The sequence below is a fragment of the Ammodytes marinus genome (genome assembly GCF_949987685.1).
Source record: "Ammodytes marinus genome assembly, chromosome: 15".
Classification (NCBI taxonomy): Eukaryota; Metazoa; Chordata; class Actinopteri; order Uranoscopiformes; family Ammodytidae; genus Ammodytes; species Ammodytes marinus.
Genome location: NC_137219.1, coordinates 11,166,121 through 11,193,183, shown reverse-complemented (window position 1 = coordinate 11,193,183; position 27,063 = coordinate 11,166,121). Strand labels below are relative to the sequence as shown.

Genomic DNA, 27,063 nt, shown 5'->3' with positions numbered 1-27,063 from the left:
ATTGATTTAGTGTATTTATTTCCCTCGTGCCCCCGTCTGATCATATGTCTTGTGTGCAATCCCAAAAGTAACTGATTTGTCATCTTTGTTTTTCACAAAGCACTGGAGCTTAAATTTATTTTTAATTGTATCCATGTGTGAAGTAACCATGTGTTTTTTGTTGTCTGTGTATAACACAAAACTGCATTTCTCCTTTCTATAGTTTTATAGTCAGTTCGACTTGGCTAAACTGCGCTAGAAAGGTCCCAATCTGCTCTCCTAATCAGGCCCTCACTCCTGTTTGCATCCTGTGTCTTGTGTCGGGTTTTTTGCATGTTTACTGTGTCAGTGACCTCTGACCCCAAACACAGAGGGCAGTGGGCTGAGGAACTCCTGGAGCAGTTCTGGGAAATATTTCACGGAAACATGACAGGAAGTCACATGGGACATACTGTAAATCTCTGTGTTTAAATCAATATAAGGAGTGTTGTCAAACTTGTTTGTTTGAAGCACTTATGCAAGTTGGCCCCACACATATTCAGAAAGTATTGCATACATAGTTCTAGTATAATGTTTAAAATGTAACTCTTAATAAGGTATTAGACAGTCAGCAGTAATGGACATGTTAGTAACGGACTGAGAATGGACACATCAATATGGGTTAAATATGTTAACTTGATGGTGGCTGATATTTTAAAACATTTAAAATGTTCATCTTTGCAGTGATCACTTCTTTTGGAAACGAAATAGAAATAAAAAAAAAGTAGTTGGAGGAGATTTATGACAAACACCTCTCAAACATCTGTTGTCAAGATTTAAAAATAATGCAGCACTATCTTCTCCTGCAAAAATAACCACTAACAACGTGATAAGAGCTGATTGCAATTCGATTTCGATCACATGGACTCTTTGAAAACAAGGTGGACATTTTTCAGAATTGTATCTGTAATTACTGGAGAAAGACAACAATTGACAATTTGATCGATAATGTAACAATAATTTTTTGCAGCCATAATTGAAGCACATTGCCTGCGACCAGCAGCATTACGAGACCCTAAACTAGACTGAATATACTGGTATAGTATAAAAGGATGGGTCAGGTCTTGGTTACTTATGGAACCAGAGGGGTCCTATGAATAACTTATTGTTAGCATCACCTGCTATTCAATAACTTTTTGGTGCCATTTCGGGCAAACTGAGAGGTGTGATGCTAAAAGTAGCATTGAAATTTCACGTCAAGTGAAGCACCCACTAACCTGTTTCTGAGCATCCATCCAACCATCCAGCACTGTGTGATATTCTGTTTTTCTATCAAAGCAGATTACATTTATGTTGAGCTCTCCTCCTTTGCCTGAGGGCGGGCAAGCAACTGACTGGCCGGTATTTCGGTTGCTGCTGTTTTTAAATAGAGCATCTAACATCCCCCTCTCTGCTTCAGTTGCATGTAATCCTGTGTGTAGAGCTGCTTTTATGATCATGCACATTGCTCTAATTTACTGTTGTGCCACCAAGAGCAGCAGCCAAGCAGATAAGCTCTGAGGGCTTTGAGTTTGATTTAACCTCTCCAAAGATACATCTGCAAGTAGGATATACTGTAAAGAAAACCAAACATTTAGTGTAGGCTATGTGTAAAACCATCACACTCTTGAAATGCTCTTCCAACGTTCTCTCCCCTTTCCCCATATTTCCCTGATTCCCTCTCTCATCTTCTAATCATGCCCCCTCGCTTTAAGCCCCAGAAACTAGATTGACAGACAGGAGGGGAGGGGAGACCTAGAAAAGGCTCTGTGTTACTGTCTGACTGAAGAGACAACAGTTACTTTCCAGCCAAGCTTTAAAACCGCTGCATATAATAATTATTTGTGTAATGAATTGGATCAGGATATAATTTTTTCAATTTATCAATAAGTTCTCTTTAAATGTCAGAAAACTGTGAAAAATGCCCTTCATAATTTCCCAGAGATATTTTGCCAATTAATTTAATTAATTGTTTCAGCTAGAGTATGGTCAGTTGAATATACAATTGGTTCAAAGCTTACCTGGAATTGTCCAGGAATTGTCCTTATGGTGGTATGTCAGTCTAAAGACTTTCAAATAAAACATTTTTCCCACATACCGCTGATACTTTGCGAAACCAGACAATAACTTCCTTGCCCAAACAATGGACCTTTTCTTGCACTGCTGTCTTTATTTTTCGTCTTTCTTCCTTCTCGCTCTCATATTTAGGTTTTCCCTTAAAAAGAAATTGTTCCTCTTAAATTGTTAAATTAATTCAGACTATTAACTCATTACAGGAAATCTAAACTGAAATAACTGTAAAAAATAATGTGCCCATGTGATCCAGTCATTGGCAGCCTTTGAGAAAATACCTTCAAGCCCAATGGAGCAAAACTGTGTTATAACAAAGTTTTCACTTTGCTTTCAATCTATTTCTTATGGGCAGATATAACTGATGAAAGAAAAGAAAGGAAATAATGTCACTGAAGAATACTTCATCGTTAACATATGTTGCACAGACTAGCAGACATCTGCTTTGTCGTTATTGTGGTATTGTGGTTGACTTGCATGTCCTTTCCCATAAACAAATCTATTTTTCTACCAGGGACAATGTTTTTTTACACACTATTTCACCACATTTAGATATGTGTACTGTAATTGGTAATAATAATTTCACCCAGGATCTTAAGGAAGGAGCAAAGGCATTCTGATCCCATTTAATGTTCTAATGAACCAGCTACATGAATTTTTGTTCTTCCACAGCCATTTTATACTGTAATGCAACACTGCCTTTCAGTTCTGTACCGTTTTTCCAGAAGTGGTGCGAAACTGAAAGGGTGAAAAAAAAATAGAAAAGAAAAGGCAGAGTAAAAAGTAACATGACAGCACAGGAAACGACAAACCGAACATTATGGGATGCCGGTTTTCTCTTTCTTGGAAAAATGGAAAAAGGCAGGCCAAGCATCAGGTCTCCACCATCTTGTGGCTTCAAGTGCTGCGCCAGCATCCATCCACTGCAGTTGTCCCTCCACACACACACACACACACACACACACACACACACACACACACACACACACACACACACACACACACACACACACACACACACACACACACACACACACACACACACACACGCGCAAACTTGCGATAACCCCCTACATGCAAATGTGGTCAAGCCATTTTGATTGGACTCAGGCCCTTCATTAACTACCGTTTATGAGGCAGAAGAACTGCAAAGTTCCAACCTAATGTCAAGTGCAAGAGAAAGGGGATTTTTTTTCTTCCCTCTCTCTTTCATGGAGAGAACAAAATGTACTGAAGGCAACAGGCAGGCAGGGAGAGAGTGGCTAAAGCCCTAATGATATGGTGTATGATTGTAACCTTGGTGTGTGTTTGAGAGAGCTAAAGCAAGCAGAGTGGATTGGACATTCCAAGACAATTTTGGTGTTGTTGGGCCAGGACAAAATGAAGCCCCTCTTCTTTTCAATTTCTTTGTCCTTCCCTTCCCCTCGCATGCGTCACTGTCTGGCGCTCCTACTGCATTTTTATCTGTCTGTCCTTGCGTGTCAGTCCCCATTTTCTCTTTTTTAGACGTGAATCACCCTAGGCATGTAACTCAGACTTTCACGAACTCAAACATTCTCATTTAGCAGGCTAGAGATTTTCCACAAGGCGGGGTTGTTCAGTCAGTCCCCAAACTACTCCTACTGTCGGTGTGTTGTATGTCTCAATTAGTAATTAGCTTTCACCACAGGGGCCCTGTCGATAGGACGCGCTTCTTGTGTTGCCAGTGCTGTCCTGCAATCCATTCTCGATGGTAGGGCATGTTAGCAGCATGCCTTTTCCCAGCACCACAGCTGGTGTTTAAATGCGCTTAACGGCTCGTATTTTGGGTGGAGGCGGAGCACTTTGGGTGGCTCACGTGGAAAACGATTCAACTTTTTAAGAAAAGCACCGCTCGTCAACTCACTTTCTGGGAATGACCAATCAAAATTGAGGAGGAAGTGGGACTAGAAGCCGTTTGTGAACAACAATTGGTCTCGTAGCTACTGACGCGCTTGATGACAACAACTAAAAAGTGCTTTGTGTGCTGTAGTCTGGTCTTGTTCGAAAGGCTCTCGACATGATTTCCAAAGTACTCTGAGCTGAAAAAAGCACCTCCTTGCTAAACCTGCTTTAGCTAGTTATCTGTTCACCATCACATTAACTTTGTCTTCAATCACTAAACACAGACCCTTATTGACTTATTTAGAGGCAGAGGTTATCTCAAGCAAACTGTACTCACTGTCAGCCTACACTCTTAGTGCTGCCCAACAGTCTCATTGGTCTTCTTCTTATAACAATGTCAGTAGGAGTTAGCGAGAGGTCAGTAAGAGAACTTCCCTTCCAGATTTCAGGAAGTGGAAGGTGCCAGATTCTTACAGTCCTACTGTTGTACTGAGCAGTCAGGGCTCGGCTTTAGCAGCTTTTACTATTCACCTTAACTTGTGAGCTTTGTAATAGTTTATGTGTACGCTTAGATGATATCCTGTCAATACACTAGGGTCAGATAATCGCAATATTCACAAGTTTTCCCAACAGTCAGGACAATACAACCTTGGCAAAGACAATCGCAGGAATCTCTTCAGAAAGCAATTACGTACTGGAATATCTTTGACTAAAATCAAGTCTGGATTTCAAATTGTCCTGATCCATATGATGCTCATGCCTAAAGAAGGACCAACTGGTCCAATGCTCTCCCTGCTCTGCTCAAAATCAGGCCACTGACTGGCTCTCCGAAGCCTTCTCTGCTCAGAGCATCAGGATCAGCTTAGAGAGCAGACTAAAGCAAAATCTAAGAAACATTCTCATATACTCTCTTAGCCTTGGCCATAGAACCCAGACAATCTGCTGGTTACGAAAGGGCTTTGGCAGAAGAAGGCATGGGAGAGCCTGTCAGTATCCTGGTTAAGAGCAGACACAAGGCAGAGTGAGACATTGGCAGTGCCCTGGTTAGTCCGTCATTAGGAATGTGTCTAAAAGGGGTCAGTTTCCCTGCCTCACAGCTCCTCCCCCTCCAGGTTTTCCATAATTATCAAACAAGGCACAGAACAGAGGAATGAAAGTATGTGTTCAATTTGAGCTGGGTTCAGAATGTCTCAGCAACTCCCCTCTCCATACTTCCTTCCCTCCATTCCCTCCCTTCTCTACATTTTCAAACTCTGCTCCTGGCCAAACAACTATTCGACACCTATTGCTTTTTGTGCAACAGACACATAATAAATTTAGGAGTATTTTCCAGATCCTTGAGTGTGGAAGATGTGTGCAGATTCTTGGTGTGGAAAATCAAAGGAATACATGAATATTATGGTTTATGCACACTTATCTATGTGGGTCATGGTCCCAAATGGAAGACATTTGTGGTATAATGATATAGTAAACTCTCCATTTCCAATCCCTTGCCTTTCTCTCTGCCGCCTTCTGATTCCCTCCTGCCTTGTCTCAGATGTAGCTAATGAGGTTTCAGCCCTGCAATAAGTGAATCAGGTATGTTGATTGGTTTGGCAGAGGCCAGCTCTTGGCAAAGTCCCTCTGCACGCACCACAGCCCTTAAATGCACCCACTTGGCCTGGCTAGTGTTGTTGTTTGAGAAAGATGGAGGTATAGAATGAAATGGATCCTGGATCCAGTGATTCACCACTTTTAACCAGGATGAAATAGTTGTTAGACGCAGAAACCATGTATAAGTCCCAAAACCTAGCTGCAAGATATTCAGAAATATGTTAAGAAAATAGGTAAAGGCTTAACACAAACAACATTTCTTTATTGAATGGGTAAGGACAGTATGAGTAACAAATTGGAAAAAATGACTGTGAATAGAATAGAATATATTTATTGCCATTTGCATAGGTACAAGTACAAGTGCATTGGGATTCTTGTGCGAATCTCCCTGAGTCAGCTTCAATTTGGTGTCCAAGGAATCAAACTCTTTCTCCCGATTCACATTGTTTAAAGGTTATTCCCTTAACTTTTTCTGTGGCAACATTTCGCCTAGCTGCATTGTGCAGTATGAACAGCTGTCATGTAGAATTGAACTGTAGCTATTTAAAATGTCTTATGCCAGTGAGCACTCTCTGCTTTTAATCAAAGGGATGTTTCATTGTACTTATATTTCACTGGAACAGCATCAGTCAGAACAGGTTTGGATCACAGCGACCACCTCAATACAACATAGAAAATGGTCTACAACTCACTTAACAAGCCACAGCTGGGCAAAGCTAATCCAGCACAAAATGACTTTATTGACTAAGGTGTTTTGGCATTCAAGTGGACAGCCAGGCTAGCAGTTTTTTCTCTAACATTGTTCCCCATTTGTCTTTTTTCCCTACTCCCTCTCATTCCATGTACTTTGCAGTGTAGTATTTCCTCAAAGTCTGGGACTCCACTGAGAAGATTACCAAACCGCTAGACCTCATGAAAGTTAAAAATAATTCAAATCCTAGCAGCTAAACACTTTGAGTTCACATTGTGCTTTTTCATTAAGTAATCGTTGCCATATTGACCTTCAAAGCTTATTGCCTTGGTTTATGTTCAACAAGACATTAAATTAATTGTGGGGACAGTGGTTTGGGCTTTTTACACCAAATGAAACGATAGAAAATATATGAAACTATGCTGGAGTAAACCATAATGGCAAGTTATACCTTGTTGTATACCATGTATAGTTCATGCAGATAAAAGAGAGTGATTAAATCTACTGTATTGGTGGATGTTTCTACAGCAGTAAAAGTAATTGAATGGAAGAGAAAACTACAGTAGTCTGTAGTGGTTTGTAGCTCCAGAAGGGTGATCGTTGAACATGGTACTGTAGACAATGGGAGGGAGGAGACATGGAGCCGAGGGGTCGATAAGTGATGATGTGTGCAGATGTTATGTCCTACCCTTTTGTCGATTTTTTTTCCATCGCGGTCAGAGAGGGAAGCTTGAAATTGACGGGGGAAGGGGAGTATTGGGATTTCGAAGGAGTAGGAAAGCCTGCTACCTGAATCATGCATAGGACAGAAGCTTCAGGATCAGCTGTTAGATTCATGGAGGCCATGTTGACAGGCACGCTGTGGCGTGCTAATAATCTCTGTTCTCATCACATAGCACCATGCTTGGCCCACAGATGGTTACTAGCTTATTGTTTTAATAGCTGTTGAAACATATCATCCTACCTCTGACATGATTGTTCCATCTACCAAGGCAAATGACAGCTTCAGTATCCGAATTTGCAATTATGAGATTTCCCTATTGTTCCATATATTGTATCGGCTAATTTATTTCAGCCTACTAGTCTCTGTTGTTTTTTTTCCATCAAAATCTGTCCCAAGTGACCATGAAGGGTTTAGTGTTGTGACGGCCCAGTGATGTAGTGGTTGCCCCGGTGACTGTTGTGTATGTGTGCCGATGGGGGTGTGTGAACTGTGAACAGGGCCGGCGTTATCGAGAAATGCTGCTGTCAGCAGACGCAGGCAGGCAAGAGCAAGGGGGGGGGGCAGACATGTTGAAACCCTCATACTGACACACACACACACACACACACACACACACACACACACACACACACACACACACACACACAAGCAGTGTAACCCCCATCTCCTGCGAAGGACAGACAAGGTGAAATGCATAGTGGCTCAATGTCAATAAGGAAGAGTGGTGCAGTTTGTATATTTAGTCTTCTTGATGCACTTTTCTTGTAATTGTCATGAGGATAAAAGGTGATTTTGAATACCTGGTCATACTTGTAATTGATAATTGATGTAAAAATGTATACAAAGCGAGATTTTTCCTGTTTGTGGTAAATCATGTACCAGCATTTATTTCTTTTACATGCATTCATGTTTTTGTCTTGTCCTATGGTTGGTGTCACTACAGTAAGATGGAATGGGAAAAGTCATGTCAAATTGGTGTGAAGTCTACAAACAATGCTACCTTTTGAGAATGCAAATGACTGTCATTGACTAGGGATGACTAAGTGTTTTTTCCTCTCTCCCTCCTACAGATGACAGATTTGTCTGCTAAACGCCACTCCGAGGGAACGTCAAAGTCTTAAAGTGACAGTCACGATAGAAAGCAAGACTGTGGAGAGAAAATAGTACTTTCTCAAGAACCTAAAGGACTGGATATCACTACCACACAAATGCGGACCTCCCATTTGTCATCAAATAATTTAAATAAGAAAACAGGCACAGATATAACACAAATAATTCTGTAGCCATGTCTGACCATAAAGACATTACACACCGCCACCTGCGGAACAAGCTACAGAGTCTCGGTCGAAAATTGGATGAACTGGAAGAAGCAACCAACAAGCTGCAAAAGTGTGAGGATGAACTAATTGACTTGCAGGTTAGTACTGGTAGAAGTCTGTTCGTTTTTGTGTGCATTTCAGAAGAAATAAGGGGAAAGCGATGGAGAAATAAACAACATGAATAGAATAATGGTTGAACTCTCTCTCTCCTCTACAGGACAAAATCATCCAGGCAGAAGGCAGCAACTCATCCCTGCTTGATGATGTGGAGGTCCTAAGGAAAAATCTCCTAAAGATCCAGGGAAAGGATGAGGAGGTACGCAAAGCAGAGGACCTCTGCCGCACAGTTCGAGAGAAACTGGAAGAGGAGGAAACCCTTACAAAGGAGCTCAAAGCTGAGGTAGAACGTCTACAACGGAGGATGGCCGATGTGGAGAAACTGGAAGAAGCTTTTGGGAAAAGCAAGTCTGACTGCAGCCAGCTCTGCCTAAGCCTAAATGAGGAAAAGAACTTGACTAAGAAGCTCTCATCTGAGTTGGAAGCCCTCAAAGGACGGTTGAAAGAGGTGGAGGGGTCTGAAAAAAAGCTGGACAGAGCAGAGCAGGCTTTGGCTATGGAGCTTGAGAAACTTAAAGGCTTCACCCAGACATTTGTGAGTGAGCGTAAAAGGCTTATAGAGAAGCAACGAGAGGATGAGAAGATAATTCTTAAGCTGACAGAAAAATTGGAGCAACAGAAGAACCGCATTGGAATGTCAGCAGACCCTAGTCGTGCAGACTTTATGAGGTCACGAATTGAGGATGAGCTTCCATCCACAGGCCTCCTCACAAGTAAACTGGCGGGACGCAAGAAGAGCCTTGATTACTTAAAGATGGATGATGACAACATTGGTCTTGTGAACAAATCTGAGAATGAGAAGAATAGCGGTATTGAGGGCTTGCCGGAGGAGGACAACAAAGTAAAGGAGCTGACGCAGGAAGTAGAAAGGCTGAAAAAACGCCTTAAACAGCTGGAGATAGTGGAGGACAATCTAAAGAGCTCTGAGTCGAAAAATGGCGAACTTCATGAGAAGTTCCATATGGAAAGAAATCGAGCTCACCAATTGAGCGAGCAGGTGGACCAGCTTAGGACGCAGCTGTGTGGAAAAGGTGGAATCGGAAGAAATGGAACCAGTAATGTGGATAAACACGGCAATGGAAGCACTAACATTTGCCCCAACAGCCCTGCTAAGGTCCTGGAGAATGGCAAAGCTGAGAATGAAGAGGTTATTCCGAAGGCAAGTTTCAGACAAGAGAAGCCCAAATATAGGAGTGCTGCAACTCCCTCAGAGCCGAGTTCCCCCAAACACAGGAACAGGGAGCTCTCTCCCCAGCATAAGAGAGAAACCAAGCTGAGGAGCAAAGAGGAGAGCTCTCCTAAGTCTGTGAGGAGAGCCCTCAGTCCTGCTCATAAAAGTAGAAGGACGCCCAAAACGCCAACTACTGCGATTTCATTTGATAACGGAATAAGAGACACAGGAAGAGGAACTGAGGACAAAACAAGAGTAGCCACTCTCTCCTCTGCAAATACACCTTCTAATGATATTAAAAAAGCATCTGTTCTTAGTCGCTATCCTCCAGCAGCTAGTGTCCAGAAGCCACTGAGGACAGCTCACAAACAGACTGATGGGGAGGCTAAAAAGAGCAAAGTAGAAAAGTTTTCGAAATTGTACGTTGGTAGTGATAGCGAATCAAACAACTCTGATGTAGTGCCTGACAGCTCCAGTAACATCAACAATATATCTGCTATAGAGAAGGACACAGCATCTGCCTCTGATCAGGAATCAACAGACCAGGTTCAGGAACCTGTCTCCATATCTGTTGCCTCCACCCTGTCCAAAGCCAATGGATCCTACACAGCCTACAGATCCAATGTTGCTCAACTGCTGCCCAACGACCAGGGATCAGAGGGTCATTCATCTGCGTCCGAAACAGAATCTACTGGTTCAAGGCCCTCTGAACCTGATCCTGTAACTGAAATGACTACTTCAAATGTAAGCAGTAGGACTGCATCCTCCCGATATCCTAGATACTCCCATGTCCATGACTCAAATTCTGAGGGTTCTTCTTCCAGGAGCTCGTTTGATGAGGAGCTCCATAGCAGAACACCGTTAGCTGAAGGAGGCCAGCAGGGGCCCACGCATACAGCATCAGGGATTGAGATCCAGCGGGTGTGCAGCCCACGTGAGGCACTGAGATCAAAAGCTGTCATCAAGCCTGCCATTGTTGAGATTGACAGGAAGGAAGTGATGATTTCCGAACCTTTATCTACAAATGGCAAACCCAAAATCTCCTCCAAGCCTGTCATGACCACCACTAGTAAAATGACGAGTAGTATAACCATCTACCCCAATGACCCAAGCTCTTCAAGAACCAGCAGTCGCAGCAGCAGTGTGTCCAGTGAACACATGCCAATCAAAGAACGCCACACCTCCACCAGTAACATCCTCATCGGTAAGTTCTCGCAAATCACAAACCAGTTTCACAGCAGTAAACACTAAACACTGGCATTTTACACAAATGAGCAACATTTTCTGCTTAACTCTTTAATTGTTCACACAAGCAATAACTTCATCGACATCACTGTAATGCAACGCCACTACCCAAACACTGTATCATGTCTGTATTGTTAAGAGCATAGTTCAAAAATGTTGTTTACTTCATGAGCTATAATAGAACTGCAATAGTATATTTCCTAAGCAGTAAAACTACATGTTAATTACTTTTTAACTACATGTCATTTTCATGGCAGCATGACAGATTCCTTGTGCTGTAGTCTTGAGGTTCCTCATTCTCTTGCAAGTACAGTTTCGTTTACTTTATATAGCTTTCAGTGGAGTCAAATTCACAAAAAAACTAATGGACTATTGGTCCTGATCTAGACAAAGACTGTAGATTCCACAGAACTGTGCCACCAAAATGTCAAACACTTTGATATTATGAGGTACACTGCATTACAGTCTTTATCTATCAATTGGTTTTGCTTAGAAAATATTTGATATAATATTACTTATTACCAGGCCCCAGCAGTGAGCACCATGGCAGCATTTCCATTCCATATGAGATCTCAATTCCCAAGAGTGAGATCACCTTGCGGCCGAGCCAGGACCAGGACTATGGGGTAGACAACCACAGTGATTCCTCATCAAGGTCCAAACCTAACAACACTTCCAGAGTTGAGACCACCACCAGCCACCTGTGCTGCCAGCGAAGCAACTTCAGCCTCCAGTCCCCGGAAACCACTTCTGCAGACTTTAACGACACAGAGTCAGGCTTCGAAAGCAGCAGCAGCACTAGCACCACCACGGTCACCAGTTGGAGACGCCAAAGACAAAACCAGCTCTCCCAAGACTCACAAGACAGTTTACCAGACTTAAAGAATGTGACTATGAGAAGCACCTGGAAGACGCGGGGCGCTGCTTCAGTTGATGAGCCAGGCCGGGCACAAGGCACAAGGACGATAACTGATGGTGGGTCAGAAGATGAAGCAGAAACCCCGACAACATGGAGGGCTTACCGGGCAACCACCTTTGATACAGAAGAAATGATAAATAGTGGAACAGGAGCTGCTGGGAATTCTGAGGCACAGAAGGGTGCCAAACCATCCCCCGCAGAGGTGAGATATAAATCAATGTATGAGACAAAGTATTGAGTGGAAAATGAGTACATTCTTCAAACAGAAGGACTAGTAAATTGGAGAATATGAGTGAACTACTTGCTTGAGCTGCATAATGTAGCTGGTTGTGTTGTGCCCTGTCACAGGTGTACATGCGTAGGATCAACAGTTCAACTAACACTGGAGAGGTCGAGGAACCAGGGCTTCGCCGAAACAAACGCTCACAGTCCCCCGCCATGGAGGCAGGAGGTCTGGGAAGGATTGTACCACACGCACCCATTATCTCTCAGTCCTGGAACCGACCATACACACCACAGGTAGGACAACCAACTTTGGGTTTTTACACGTTTTGCCTGTATCGTTTACAAATTATGCAAATGGTTAGGAAGTGTTAATGCAAATATATTCTTTATAAGGCAAATGGTAAAAACAAAAAGTGTAACAAAATGTTGCTGGTAATTTTACATGCTTGATCTTTACTTCTTTCTTCTTCTTTACTCTAGCGTTTCCATAACATGTCTGATCATCACTAAGACATGGTCTGTTGGTCTCAATTACTATGACAAATCTTTTAGTGCTGGGTTGAACCTTTATTATAGGGTTTTGTTTACGTTGAGTCTCATGCAGGTGTTATAACTTCAGACTGAATTGGCTAAAATGTAATTCCTCACTTCTTAGAAAAGTGATCACATTGACTCTTGTCATCTTTTATGGTGCATTTCTCAAACATCTCTAATATAAAAAAAACATGTGCCTAAACTATTACTGCATAATGTAGCTTCTATAATATTCTGAATACCTATGAAGGTAAAGGTATTACAGCACCAATCAACAAATAGCATATATTCTCACCATCGTTTCTGTTTTGTTTTTTTTTGTCCTGAAGATAAGTCTTAAAAGTACAACCGCAGGACTGAGCTCCTGGTGTGTCCACTGTGCTTGAGAGCTCAGCTTGTATTTTTCCCTGACGCCAGGCTCTGCGTCTTCAAGCTTAGCACAGCAGTTCTTTAGGTCCCACTCCTGCTGCCCCAGTAAGCACAACGAGAAAAGGGTGGGACAAAAAAAAGAGGGAGGATGGAAATGAAAAAAGACCTCAACAGGGGGAAAAGATGGTTAGGAAAAAACCTCAAAAGGAAGAAAATATCTTTCTTGTATTTAAATGTGCCACCACATTACAGTGTGTGAGTGCTGCATTACTATTCTACACAAGCATTACTGAAGATATCTGTTCAAATACTGGCCTCCACATAGTACAATATTAATCTTTGATTGTGCATTGGTCCACAGAAGTGATTATTTTTGCACAGTATGTATGCACATCTTTCACTGTGCAAGAGCTTATATTTGTGGCTAGAAAGTTATTTCTATTATGATTTTGAGATCTTTGGTTATCTAATAATATGGCAACACTTTCACCATTGTAAGCACAACCTGACACCTAACTTGTCCAGACATGAAGATTATGGAGCTGCCAATTCACAAATAATTCATGTACTTTTGCCCATGCAAATAACATGTAAGATTATGTCCATATCTACTTTAATAAATGGGGTGAGAAAGTTTATACAAGTCACTGGAAAATATGAGGTGAAAACTACTAATGGACTATAATATTAACTTACTTGTCTATTGGTTTATAATATATTGTAAAATGTCTGTACTGCTTACAGAGGGGGCTCCATGGATACAATAACACACCAGTCTGTCAGTTTGACAAACTAGGCTAACTAAGATCTGTGTTTTCCCTTATAAAGAAACTGGAAGTTGCCAGGGAGACAGACACGAAGAACACACATGTAAAGTGTCTGCCGTCAATCATCTTCTGCCTCATTTGATGGAGCAATAAAACTATCTGGAGTTAAGCGGTGTTTGTTTTGCACTAACCAGCACACAGATCGAGAGCAGAAGATGATTCTGAAGAGATTTCTAAAGCATATGTTGTAGTTTTTTGACTTCACACAGTACACTACAGACAAATACGTTCTGTGGTGAACCACAGTGTTGTTTCTGTTACCGTTATGCTCAAGTCATGATTCAAAAGGTCTTTTGATAGAAGAAGTGCATTGGTGTGGTTAATACCTATTGTTGTTAACATGTAATTCTTAATTCAAATAATGTGTTGCTTTATTTAATGTAATCAAAGTATTTGTAATGTCAGTTGTGTTCAGACAAAGTTTTACCTTGAAGGACTTTTTCTGCTTTTGTTTAATGAATAAAACACATGCTCACATGTTAATATGAGACAAGTATTGTTTGTAGTTTTAAATTGGTAAAACTAAGGTATAATGTATTAGTATATTAGTATAAAAATAATTCAAATGATAGTCAGCATGCTCTGGCTTATATGATCACCAGTCAAGTAATTATTCACACTGCTTCTCCCCTCACAAATTGTTGGTTGATTTCACCAGTGTCACTCTAATGCAGACACTCACACATCAGAATTGTCCAGTCACAGAAAAGACAATAAACACGCATCACAAAACCTGGTGTCTCTGGTCTCCAGCTAGATGAGCCATCATCTGAAAACATAGCAACTAGCAGGGCCTGTAATTACCCACAGGGGCCCCTCCCACTCTTTAGCCTCAATGGGTTTAGTGAAACTGTCAAACACTGAGCCTTGACCCTTAACGCCCCCTTTTTAGCACTGATATAGACTACTTGAAAATGCATTAGGGGACAGGCACCTTTGTTTTGCCTCTGACTCCTCCCATCCCTTCCTTAACCACCCATCCACCTATTTATTCTGTCATCTAATCCCTGACATGAACAACATGGCTTCAAGTCATCTATTTGAGGAGTTGGTCAGGGTCAGTGCCCACATGAGGTCTACTACATGGCCCTGACCCCAATTCTGCATTTTCAGGACATTGACCACTTATTCTCATTCCAAACCATGAGTTCTTCTCTCCTCTTCTTGACCCTTGGTAGCCCTGGTTGCCAAAGAGCTCTGAATATAACCAATTGAACGAGTCCCTACCCCATCTCTAATGTGGTCAATTTAGCAGTCAACCGTAGAACTGCCTTTCTTGTTGTCACCCCTTGAGTTTTGTTGTGCACTTCGTATGGGAATTTCCCAAACCCAATTGGTTGATTATGCGGTACAATAAAACCTTGTTCATCCTAATATGTGAAGCGTGAACTGGTCACTCTGTTTGGATAGCAATTATAAACAAAAAAAAAATTGCTACAGTGCAAAAACAACATACTTAAATTCATAATTGGTCTTGGAGCGATGTCGGTCGTCTTTGGTTTGGATTCATAGAACATTTCAGTGGTCTGAACAGCATCCATTCCCATGAGGTTTGGATAAATACAGCTGTAGTTAGGACAGCAGGAGGTTGGGATTAGTTTGTATTTGCAGTGTCAAAGGTTGGTAGAAGAGGTTTGTATAATTACAATTTGTTGATGGAGCTACATAGGTTGATGGAAGAGGAATGTAGCTAGTCATCATACACGGATATCCCATTGATATTTCTTTCATTTGATGTCCTGACTGTTCCAATTTTGGCCAAAGCTTGATGGATTAAAGTTGCTGTCTGTATTTACATAGCAGCTGTTTATATAAATGTACATTTATGAGCTCCTCCTAAATTGTCTTTGAGTATAATAAGTTTTGTTCGCTTTGTTTATTTTTTTGCTAGAGATCAGAATCTGTTGCTGTCTACATGACTTTAATTAGTTTCAATATCCACGTCAAAGGCTCCACAGTGATGACAGTAGAGCAGAATGATGATGCTGTCGATTGCTCAATAGTCATTAAGGAGGAGTTAACACTCCCAGTTCCTTTTAAGTACCTTGAAGCGACCTAGGCAAACAGATAGCTTATTGATTAGCTTTCCTTTTTAAACCTTATGTATAAATGATTTGGCTGTCATTCATCGAAACCTTTATGGGACAGAGAAAAACCCATCTACAGTACTACAATAGTAATATCTATTGAAAGGTCATGGTTGTATTATCATCGCTGCTGTTTAACTTTGAAGTTGATTTTCGGTTTGATTCAAAGGTCTTCATAATATTTGATATATTGCCACACAATATGGTACAGACAGTCATATCCCTAAACGATGTAATAACTGATCCCTAACTTTTTATTTTGTGCCATTATCATGTATATCTTTAAATTTTTTCCAATTGTATGACCAAATACTTGCAAAACTAATGACATTCCCATCAGCCTTGGATGCACTTGGTTAGGGCTTATTAGCTAATATGTGCATGTTTTGATGTTTACATACCAAACTAAGATGGAACATGGTAAACATGATACCTGCTAAACATCAGCAAGTTAACATTGACACTGTGACCATGTCAGCATTAGCTGATGATAGTATTGAGTTCAAGTACAGCCTCACAGCTATAGACTTGTCAAGGAACTGTTAATGTACATTTTGAGCAGAACTAGAACCGGGAAAGAGGGAAAAACATTTTTATTTATTTTTTCAAAACACACTTTATGGTAGTTTCTTCTGCAAAACCTTTATTGACATGAATACGAATAAATCCAACTAGTCAGTGTTAAAACAGGGAGGGCTTAGGAGGGAAGTAAATCCACACTGCATAGTACAGAACAGGATGGCTTTGTAGTCATTTCTCCCTGCTGTAGCATTAGGAAACCTCAGCCTGTATGTGAATGAGCCGCAAACTTATGTTTGGCTGAGGACAGCGGGCCGACATGGCCGATGAGCAAGATACCAAAACATCCTTTGTTGAGTTAATAAAACAGCGGCTCCAAGGTAGAGTGTGGGACCAGAGCTGCTATACTATTCACGTTCACCTGATGTGACCCTCACAGAACAAGCTCTGTGGAAAATAGTCTGTGCAGCAGCTTAAGCATGACATTCTACAACTAAGAAAATCTCACACACTATACACTGTACAAATGATCCATGGAAAGCCATAAAAGTATAGCTTCTATAAATCATAACCAATAAATAGATCATCGCCTTCGCTTGTCAAACACAAATTTCACCTTTTAAAAAAAAAAAAAAAAAAAAAAAAAAAAACATTTCACCTGGAGTATTGAGAGTATTGTCTCGCGGGAGAGGTGATTTAAGAGTTTGGATTGGCAAGACAACACTATTCCTTCAAAATTGGGCGAGAGACCAACGGGCAGACAGATTTAAAGCAGGGATATAATTTGTCCTGCAGACTGACTCGCTTTTTGTGTTGATTCAGAAATCTGCTGGCCTCCATTCTGTATTAGAGAGTAGAGTCTTCTCACAATGTCTGTTTCACAATGTTTTTTTTTAAAGTACACTTGCACATTGTATTGATCATTCTTAAACAGAAAGTCCCTTTTCCTCATAAACCTCCAGAGTGCATGAGCTGAATGAAGTATTTGTAGAGGACAAGCTTCTACTCATAGAACACCCTTAAAGAAATAGTTTGACATTTAGGAAAATGCACCTTTTCAAGTCTGTACGGGTAATACTGTATTAAGCTGCAGCCAGCAGATAAGCAGAAAAGCTGGCAGAGAAGTAATGCAGCACACAACTTGTACTTTTTACACTTTAGTTGTTGTACAGAATAAACAAACTAGATATAACATGTCAATTAGTGACCTTTAGAGGTTCTGTTAGGGAGATTTGATTGCCTTTTGGGGGTTCCATTTTTGAAGGGAAAGCAAAGTAAAGTTTTTCCAAAATGCCAGGTCAATTTTTATATATAAAACTCTAAATCGGAAATGACAAATAGCCTCAGGGTGGGTTCTCATATGTCAAATTATTCCTTTATATATCCCAGAACCAGTTCATTTGTCATGTGAAAGTTGGCACAATATATTTACCTTGTAGCAGTAATGCCCTTCTTAGTGCCACCTTTTCTTCTTTTTTTTTATTAGGTCCAATCATCATTCTTTGCTGCTAGACATGATTTGGCGTATCTGATTATAACAGCCTATAAATGTGAGTTTTCCAAGCTGAAAGCATTCAGGAGCAGGTCTGTGATATATTGCTGTTCCCAGTAGATTTCCTCTGCCGTGGCACATCGACTTACTTAACAGCATTTATTATAGGCTGACGTTGCTCTTGCCCGAATATTTTCTTAAATTAACTTTTAGCCACAATGGGGGAAAAAAGCTCTCAGTTGGCACACACAGAAGTTACTAATTTTCCTTCTACTGAAGCCACACGTCTTTTTAAAGCTGTTAAGTTCTGAAGTGCACTACACTCATTCTCATTCTCAAGCTTTTTCTTTCAACTTTTGGCTAATAGATGCCAAAGCTTTATTGTTGGCTTTTTGTTATTTGAATCTGTCACAATGTGTTAAACAATGTACAAGTCTCATGGAACGCTGGTAGTGCATTACATGTCAAACTTCGTGAAAGCCCCCGTTCTTGCAGCAGTGGCTTACCATAGAAGGAGAATATGCCACTCTGCCGTTTCCTCCCCTCCGTGACTGGAGAAAGGAAGTGACCACACTGAACACGCCCACTTGGCAGGGTTTCCTCGGTGACTGATTTCCTGTCTGTTACCCAAGGAGACGGAGGAAGGCAGTCCAGCAGGGCTCCATTAAAGCCAATTAGCGAGAATGCATTCAAAAAACTGCGCCAGAAGCCAACTGCAACCCACCAAATGTCACTAATTATGGTGCTTTTTAAAACTGAAATTACAGGAGTGGCGTGCTGTTTCTGTATGCTTTCAGAACTGCATCGTCATCTAACTCTCACTTTCTTAGAGCAGGGTTACTGAGGTTATGAGAGGGGACGTGCCGTTGTAGCTTCCACAGACTAGTAACTTGGGGTTTGTTTTCTAGTCAGCCCACCAAATTATAAATCTCTCAGCTTGGGGTATGTTTGGGGTTTTTGGTTGGGAATTTTTTTCCCCTGGCAGAAGTCCACATGGCAGACTTTTCCTGTCACACACACCAGTTAGCATAAACAGTATGTATTTAATGCCCACATAATACAACAATCCCATTGCGGCTTTAAACGGCCCAAACTAAATGCCCAGAGTTCCTATATACGTACATCTGTAGAATATGGTATTTGAACGAAGTTACCTCTGTGGTAATGTTTGTGTTTTCCTGACCAAGTCAATGCCAAACCAGTCAATTGCTTTTGCTATACCAATTCAGACCGTGAAGAAGAATTGTTTTCTTCTCTTTTAACCTGTCCTATAGGCTGCCGATGGCGTAGAGCCCAGTCCAAGCGCCGGTCACAGCCCAGCCTCATGGAGACGGCAGCTACCCAGCGGAGACTCTCACCACCTGGGGAGCTCTTATGACCGGGCGCCCAAGACAACCGGGGCGTCCTCCAGAGGGGATCTGTGGTCCAGTCGGGGTCAGGGGGGGTCAGGTGCCAGAGCCGAGGGGAGGATTGGAGGAGTGGGGGCCAGACCATGGAGCCATCGTCAGTCTGAACATCATTAGAACCCATTGGCTCTAAGCAGGACTATAACAGCAGGAGGACAGGTAGGAGAAAGGGCACAATCTTTTCTTTTCTATTGATTCTTGAAACTCATTCATTAAAGGAGGCTGATGTTAATTACCCCTCTTCCAATGATGTTACAAGTCAAAGTCAGCTTTATTCTCAATTTCTTCAATATGTTCTCTCTGACCCACAGTGCATTAAGGATACAATTAGATAAGCTGAAATAAGTAATATATACAATTAATAAATTCTGAATGGTGCAAAAGGTAAGGTAAAACAAAACAGTATTAAAAAAAAAGTAAATAAATTGAAATGTGCAATATGAGGAACATTATTTACATATCTGTAATATGAAAGTGTACATTATAAGACATTATACATTAGATGATATAACATCTCTTAAGTGTGCTTTGAATCAAATTTGCGGTATTAAGGTAACAGTTTTCCAGCATCAGGTTTAGTACATGTTTGTGAACTTTAGAATCACAGTCACCTCAATTATTTGAGATATTCTTGAAAGATTCATAAATGTTGACTGTTCACTGACTAAAAAGGCTTTCAGTGTTCTGCTGAAAATGAATAGTAACAATTTAAATTGGAAGTTTACCAATTGAGCACTGTACTAATTAGTACCAAATTACTCTAGTTCTTTTTGGCAAACTTTCTACCAAATTATTTGGAAATTACAGACCAATCATGCTTCTAAAGAAGTCAAGTAGTTGTGTTTAAAATATGAAGGTTTAAATCTTTCTTCTTATTTTTTCTTGACAGCACTCCATTGAGCTCTCAAGTGCACAAGGAGGGCCAAACATCACTCTCCAATCAACTAATGGCTTCACCAATACCACCATCTCCAAAAGTCAACATCTACAGCTTTTAGAACAAGCAAAGAAAAGAAAAGAAGCAGTTGCAGTCAAATAGAACTGCAAACCACAGACGCCCTGACTCTGACCCTGAGCGTATGCTTAGACGTGAACGGCTCTCACTATCCGGAACTTTCTATGTCTCAAAAGAGGCATAAATGGAAATGGACAGTGCCTGTACAGTGTTTTTATCGAGGTCGCCTCACCAGCCCATGTATCCTCTTCTGCTTCATGTGTTGGATGTATTATAATGTATTCCCGAAAACTTGACAAGGAAGAGGCTGGCATGCTGAGGACGGCTGGAGATTTTCCTGTGTGCCACAGAAGGTTCAAAGAGAGAGTTGGAGGACGCCGGGCTCCAAAAGTTACAGAATGCCTTTCTCGGAGGACCATTTCAGTGTCCTCAATGGAGCTGGATATGTCCCTTCTTCTGCTTCAGAACATTTTTGTTCATCAATGGAAACTCAATAATCGTCATTTCAACAGCAGTAGGATGTTTAAGATGCATCTTCATCCCACAGGGCCGTGTTTTCATGCAAAATCTTGACAAAATAAAATGATTTTTACTTTAAATGTGACCAAAAACAGGAAGCGAATTACCATCTCGGCAGACTCATACCATCATATTCACTTTTTCATATGTAACTCATATTTACTTAGATGACCTTGTATGCTTTTTTCCTGCTTTTTTTACACATGTAAACAAAAAAAACATGGGAACACATGGACACTTTTAACTTTTGGTTTATTTTCGACCCGTGCCACCACTTCCTGGTATGCAGCCTCAAACTGGATTTAATTTGTGGGTCTTCCTTGTTGATCAAACATTTGCATGTTTCTAGGTAATAAATTAAAGATTGTGACTTAGCATGCACTCTGCTTGAAGGATTTCTGGCTGCATTTAGGGAGCACACACACACACACACATTATTTTTGACAGACCGGGACTGTATTTATGCTTTTTGCCATGCCATTTTCACCTTATTTTTGGTGGGATTCTTTGTAATTCGCTTCCTGTTCTGCATTATCCTTTTCCTCTCTGCTCAACCATATCAAGACAAAAAAAAATCGTAGTTTGCACGCAATGAAATGCAACGCACATGTAGAAAAAAACATGAAAAATTGGGATAGGAGGGGATTGTTTATAACCTCAAACCATGCTACAATTTCCATGGTGCTTTGTATTACAGCTGTTCAGTTGTCCTCGTTATGTATTTTGAAAGAGCCATAGCTAACTGGAGTTTCTGTTTTAACTGAACCTTGGACTTCAAGTTACCAGCAAACCTGGCCTGGCAAGGCGGATATTTTTCTCACTGCTGCTGTAAATACTGTGTACATGCCAGCCAATCGTAGGACACAAGACTTGTTACCACAAGGAACTGACAGTACTGTACAGCTTGTTTGTGACCGGATTCGCCGTGCGAATCGTCCCAGCTTATCTCCATTTCTTATTTCTATAGAGGTGTATTATTTTGTTACATAATAACATATCAACTTGTGCTTGGTATGTTGGAGCAATCTGTCATTGGCGGGTGATGCTGGAGCAATGGGGGTGCCATAGAAAACCCATAAAGTAATGGCCAGTAACAAAATAAGATGTTTTCATTTAGACAACTGGTGCATATCTGATAAAGAAACCTCAGTGACTTTCTGTAACGTTTGAGTCTTTCAAGGGGTTTCTGCTGGATTTTAAGTGTGACACACAAGACTGGTTTCAGTAAGACGGGCATTTTAAAACTTCGATCCCACAACACAATTCGAATGTTGCTATTGAATGCAGATGAGAATGACCAATTGCTTGATGGCTTCATGCACCAATCCAACAAGATCATATAACCATAACTGTGACATTTGGGCCACATGGGATCTGTTGCCTGGTCTTCATCTGGTTCCTCTGCTGTTATGGATTTCAAATGCTGTGTTGAGTTAGTTTGCCTGTCAGTCTGTGTACATTTCTTAGTCCTTCTGTATTCTACCAGCTGCCGTCTAACTGTAATATTTATTAGTCTCCATATATATACTAGTTCTTTTATTGTAAAAAGGTCTGCCTGGTGGCCGAGGTCAGTCTGTCGCCGCTTTGTCACTTTACTGTTTATGCAAGCAGGAGATTATATGCAATCAATAAACTGCCCCCCCACACCCATGCAATGTATGTCATTAAGTAAGACATCATGTTCTACATGCAAATCGGAGTTGATGACTGCAGTGATGTATCCACTAAGTCCAAACTAAAACGTATGTTTACCCTTTAGAATGCACATTTTCATAAATGTTCATTTATATTACTGTGATACCCTTTGCTGGAAACATCTACAGCTTGTTCATCTGTGCCTTGAGATACAATAAGAGAGGTAGATTGTCCCAACAGATTCAGACATGCACCATATCTTTACACTTGCTGTGCAGATAAATGACTTGCAATGCTGATTGTGAGGCTATGTTTCTTGTTTTTACTTTACATTTATGTATTTGGAGGATTGTTGTATGGAACATCGTTAAAGTATTTAGGTTTAAGCGTCAAAAGAGCTTCTCAGAGGGAACCCTTTTAAAGAATATAAACCGCACCGCCCGAAAAGCTACGTCCTATGTACAGAGTCGCAGGGTGCAGCGCGGCCTCAGAACGGACTGCCATGTGGCCACTTCATGGCCACTGCTGGCTTTGTGATAAAACAGACCCGGCATTCTGTTCAGAGCCCTTAGTCCACATGCTAAGACTCGATGACCATACAGTCTTTGTCTGTTATTGTTTCTTCTACCACTACTATTTAGCAAGAGAGGGAATGCCATGTCTCCCTAAATCTCACATCATTTCAACTGATTCCAGTTTTCATTTTAGCATTTGAGAAAAGTCAAGTGTCCCTTCCTCCCCCCTCTTTCTCCTCTGTCCTCTGTTTCTTTTGCATCTTCCCTTGGATTCTCATTTCCTGACCGGGGAAAAGCCTAAAGAGCGGTGATATGTGTTGTCGGTTCAGAGGGGTTGTTTTACAGAAGGCCAGGGGCCTGTCACCAGATAGTGACTGGCGGCTCCCTGGGTAGCTGAAAGGTCAGAGGTCGGGGCTGCTTGTAATCCTGTCTCTGCGTCTCGACTCAGGGCTTCTAAATACAGGAGAGATGGAAGACGGACAGCTTGGCAGGGATGTCGTCTTCAGGGATAATTAAAGCGGACATGGGTGTCCAATGACGGGTTCTGCCTGTGCCCATGCTCCCAGAGATACATGTGGTGAGGTCGTCCTTCGGTGTGTGTTAATACTGGTATGTCAGTGGGCTCGACGTGAGAACTGGTGTGTTGTGAGCTGCTGCACATCCATGAGTGATAAGTTGCCGATTGACAAGTGTGTTTGTCTGGACTTGGCATGCAGGGCCGCAGATTGTTTCTTTTTCTTTCTTCTATATTCGAGGCTGACATCACTGTGGTTTCCGGTTTACTGTACATAGCAACATGATGATGCAAGACAAGTGCTAACACGAATGCCCTCCTCAACACTGCCATACTGCCACCATTAACTTCTTGTGTTGCCTGTTAATCAGTCACCAATCAAACTATCACCCTAGCAGACAATCCTACAGTCCTCCGTCCTCACTGCAACTACCCTACACTGTGCAACTGCAACCGAATCACATTTGTACCTTTCACTTACCTTCATCCTTAAAAAAATGTCTCCCCCCTTATCCTGAAAAGAGGATTTGAGTCTCCCAGGAAGAGTCCAGCTGTCGGAAACTGTTGATTTTATGACTTGTTGGAGGGGTTTCCCTCCCTCCTGGAGACAGGCTTCAAAGAAAGCAGGGCTTTTCAAAAAAAGGGCAAAGTTGAAACTCTATTCTCCGTCACGCGTGCTGCCGTTCTTCCTTACAAGGCCCCAAAGTACATCTCAACCCCGACTGTACATCCACTCCGTCCACTGCAACCTAGCTGGACCTATAGCTGTGTGTCAGACTGAAGACCAGTTTAGTCATCGATCTACATGCGTTTTGGGCTACAAGCCACTCCTCACATGTTTATTGCTCTTATCCGTGGCTTCGAAGTGGCGAGAGCCTGTGTAGCCTTAACATGCTGGAATGTACCGAATGGTCATCTGAGACTCGAGTGAAGACTTTACAGGTTTCAAGGCTTCAATGGCTTTTTGTGGTGCTATAAAGAATCTAGAGTTTCTGTCAGTTCCCTCTCCTCCCTGAATGATTGAATCCCAGAATGGGCATAATGGCCGCTGCTGCTGGCTGCGGCAATAAAAGTTGGACATTGGCTCTAAATTATTTTATTGAAAATTCCTTCAAGGGCAAGAGATGGTTAAGAAGTAGGGGGAGAAAAGAGGCTGCTTCCTCTTTCCTGCTTACGAAAGAGTCAAACAGAAATCCTCTTAAGCTCTGCCGGTGTATGTATAAACATCCGTTATTTACAAGTCATTGTTTTTTCCTTTTTTATAAAGTAGACTAGAATGTACTTAGCCGAGATTGGAGTGACGAGGGCAGAAATGGCTCAAGTTGGGCAGCGAGCGGGGCCCTCCTCCTCAAAGGCGTCCATTGTGAAGCCAGGGTCATGGTATCATTGGGTGGCGTAGGCTGTAATCTGCACTTAACCAGCACTTAACTTTAAGACCTCAAACGACTAATGCCCCCCTCAGTCCCCAAGTTCAAAAGCTTTCCTCTTTTTGTGTGCAGAATTGTACTTAAACACCTTTTCTGAAGCTGTTGGCTGAATGCACCCCAGTCAGATGTTGTATGTGTTTTCCTGCACCTGCCAAATTTAGTATTTAAAATCATCTCATCAGTTGGAAAAGGGATATGGGTGTAAGCTCTCTGCGAACCAATCATTTTTTGAACATATTTTTTGGAGGTATGGCACCCTGTTATGCCTCAGCCTTCTAACATTGTGCCAAAATCATTCCACAGTATTTCCAGTGTACAGTTAAGAGACGGTGCCAATGTTTCCCCCGGATGCATCCCCTGTCTCCGAGATACTGAAATTGAGGGGAAATAATCAATTTGAGGGGTTTCTTTTGTTAACTGCTTATCTGTGTTTCTATTTCTTTGTTAAACAAAAGATGTCTTATTTTGGAAGCTATATCAGATAGATTTTATTTAAGGAAAATCTTGTAATTTTGTAAAGTGGGCCTTATTATTGAAATATATTATAGGTATTTGTCCATCTTGATTTTAAGAATGATGTTTTTTTGTTTTCTTTTGCAAGATAAATGTATTTTCCTCATTGTTATTACACTCCTGGAGAGTAATTCTTCCTGTATTTTGTGTTTGTTATTTTAATGCAAGACATTTCTCACGACCTGTACACATGACTGCACGCCATGAATCAGAGAAAGAGAGACAGTCCAGGGTTTGTGCCATAGTCATTGGAAGAATGAGAGCGATTTTATCAGAGCTTAGCAGGTCTGCAGTGCTGAGTGGTTCACCATGTGTGTGTCCCGCCTGCCCACACATTTTTATCAGGGACCACTGGCACTTCGGCCTCCTTGCTGCTCTGTTCTCCTTCGCTCATAAATTCAGGGTTTGTACATCTTCTGTGCTGTATGTTTGTAAGTGCTGCCAAAGAAAGAAGCGTGCTGGCCCCGGACACGCACGTATGTGTGTATATAAATACACACAAATAATCTAATAGGAATAATCTAATAGGAACTAAATAAAAATAACATTAAACTGGATCTCATATTCCACAGATACACACATACATGAACAGATGCAAGAAGTTCAGGCCTGTACAATCAAAATTTGTTTTGTTTTATTGAGTGTTATAAGTTTTATGCAGAAGGAGACTGACAGGCAGAGGTGTCAAACACGAAACTGCGTGAAATCAAATCAGATCAAACCTTTTTTTTATGATTTATTGCCTCTCAGTGTGTCAGCAATGCCAGGTGGACTGTGGGGAGTTTTTTTTTATTTTCCTTCTCAGTTTTAGACTTAATACATTGTGCATGTTTTAACCTTACTGTGGCTGGCGCACTCTGCATGTAGGTCTCTCGAAGCTGCCAACTGTACAGCAGACCATATGTATTCCAATAAAAATAAAAACCAACCTGTTTTTAACACGTCTCCATGTTGGAAGCTGTTTCTGTTTCTCTGTGTGCATGTGGGTGAGCATGCACTCGTGTTGCTGATAGTGTGTTAAATTCAACCACGTATGTTAAAATCTCTTTTCATGCTTTATGCCGAACAAGCTCAGCAAGTTTTGATTTCATAGCGTTACACCCTGTGTCTGTCTGTGCGTGTGCGTGTGTGTGTGTGTGTGTGTGTAAAATCTCCTGATTTGAACAGGGAAGAAGGAACGCAGCAGCTGACGGTATGCAAAATAAGCAGGCAGACAAATGAGGCAAATTGGTCAGGTACAAAAAAAGGGGAAACCGCAAGCTGTTGTGGAATGCAAAGTCAGCACACACAACTTTCTCTTAAAAAGCATACGCCTCACTTTGTGAAAGCCAGCACTTCTTGTTCCTGCAACTGTAGGGTGACTGTAAATAAATCACCTAATTGACACAATGTAGTTTAATTAACGTCATGTGAAAATGAACAACACTCAGATCCTCTGTGTTGTCAATCAGTAATGCTTGGTGCATCTAAGGAGACTTTTTCTGGTGATACTATTTTTATTTTTTTTCATTGAACCCTCTACCTCGAGCTGCCTGGTTATTTCCTACATGTCCCAGTTGTACAACATCAGAGAACAAGTGTGAACATGTTGACTTCAGCTGCATGGCCTTTATGTGTAGGTGGAATGAACAAGAGAGGAGAAGATCAAAAGTCCCTTCTGGTGCCCAGCTTCATTGCATTTGGTCTATTAAGTGAGTAATTAACTAAGAATCCCAAATATATCAAACTGAATACAACATCTTTATATATCACTTTACATATAAATAAAAATACCTTTAGACAACCGTTTAAATAATGGGAATGATTGTCAATTCAAT

At 41.3% G+C, this 27,063-nt stretch overlaps 1 protein-coding gene across 1 annotated transcript in view; it reads left to right on the top strand.

Annotated features, from left to right (window-relative positions):
- luzp1 (leucine zipper protein 1) overlaps positions 1-26,183 on the top strand; it is a 46,263-nt gene extending 20,080 nt beyond the window's left edge. Inside the window, exons 3-8 of the mRNA XM_080042368.1 lie at positions 8,009-8,355; positions 8,475-10,749; positions 11,316-11,911; positions 12,058-12,228; positions 19,037-19,327; positions 20,058-26,183. Coding sequence (XP_079898494.1) covers positions 8,224-8,355; positions 8,475-10,749; positions 11,316-11,911; positions 12,058-12,228; positions 19,037-19,285 — 3,423 coding nt within the window. The 5' untranslated portion in view covers positions 8,009-8,223 and the 3' untranslated portion in view covers positions 19,286-19,327; positions 20,058-26,183. The remainder of the gene's footprint in view (positions 1-8,008; positions 8,356-8,474; positions 10,750-11,315; positions 11,912-12,057; positions 12,229-19,036; positions 19,328-20,057) is intronic.
- The last annotated feature ends 880 nt before the right edge of the window (positions 26,184-27,063 follow it).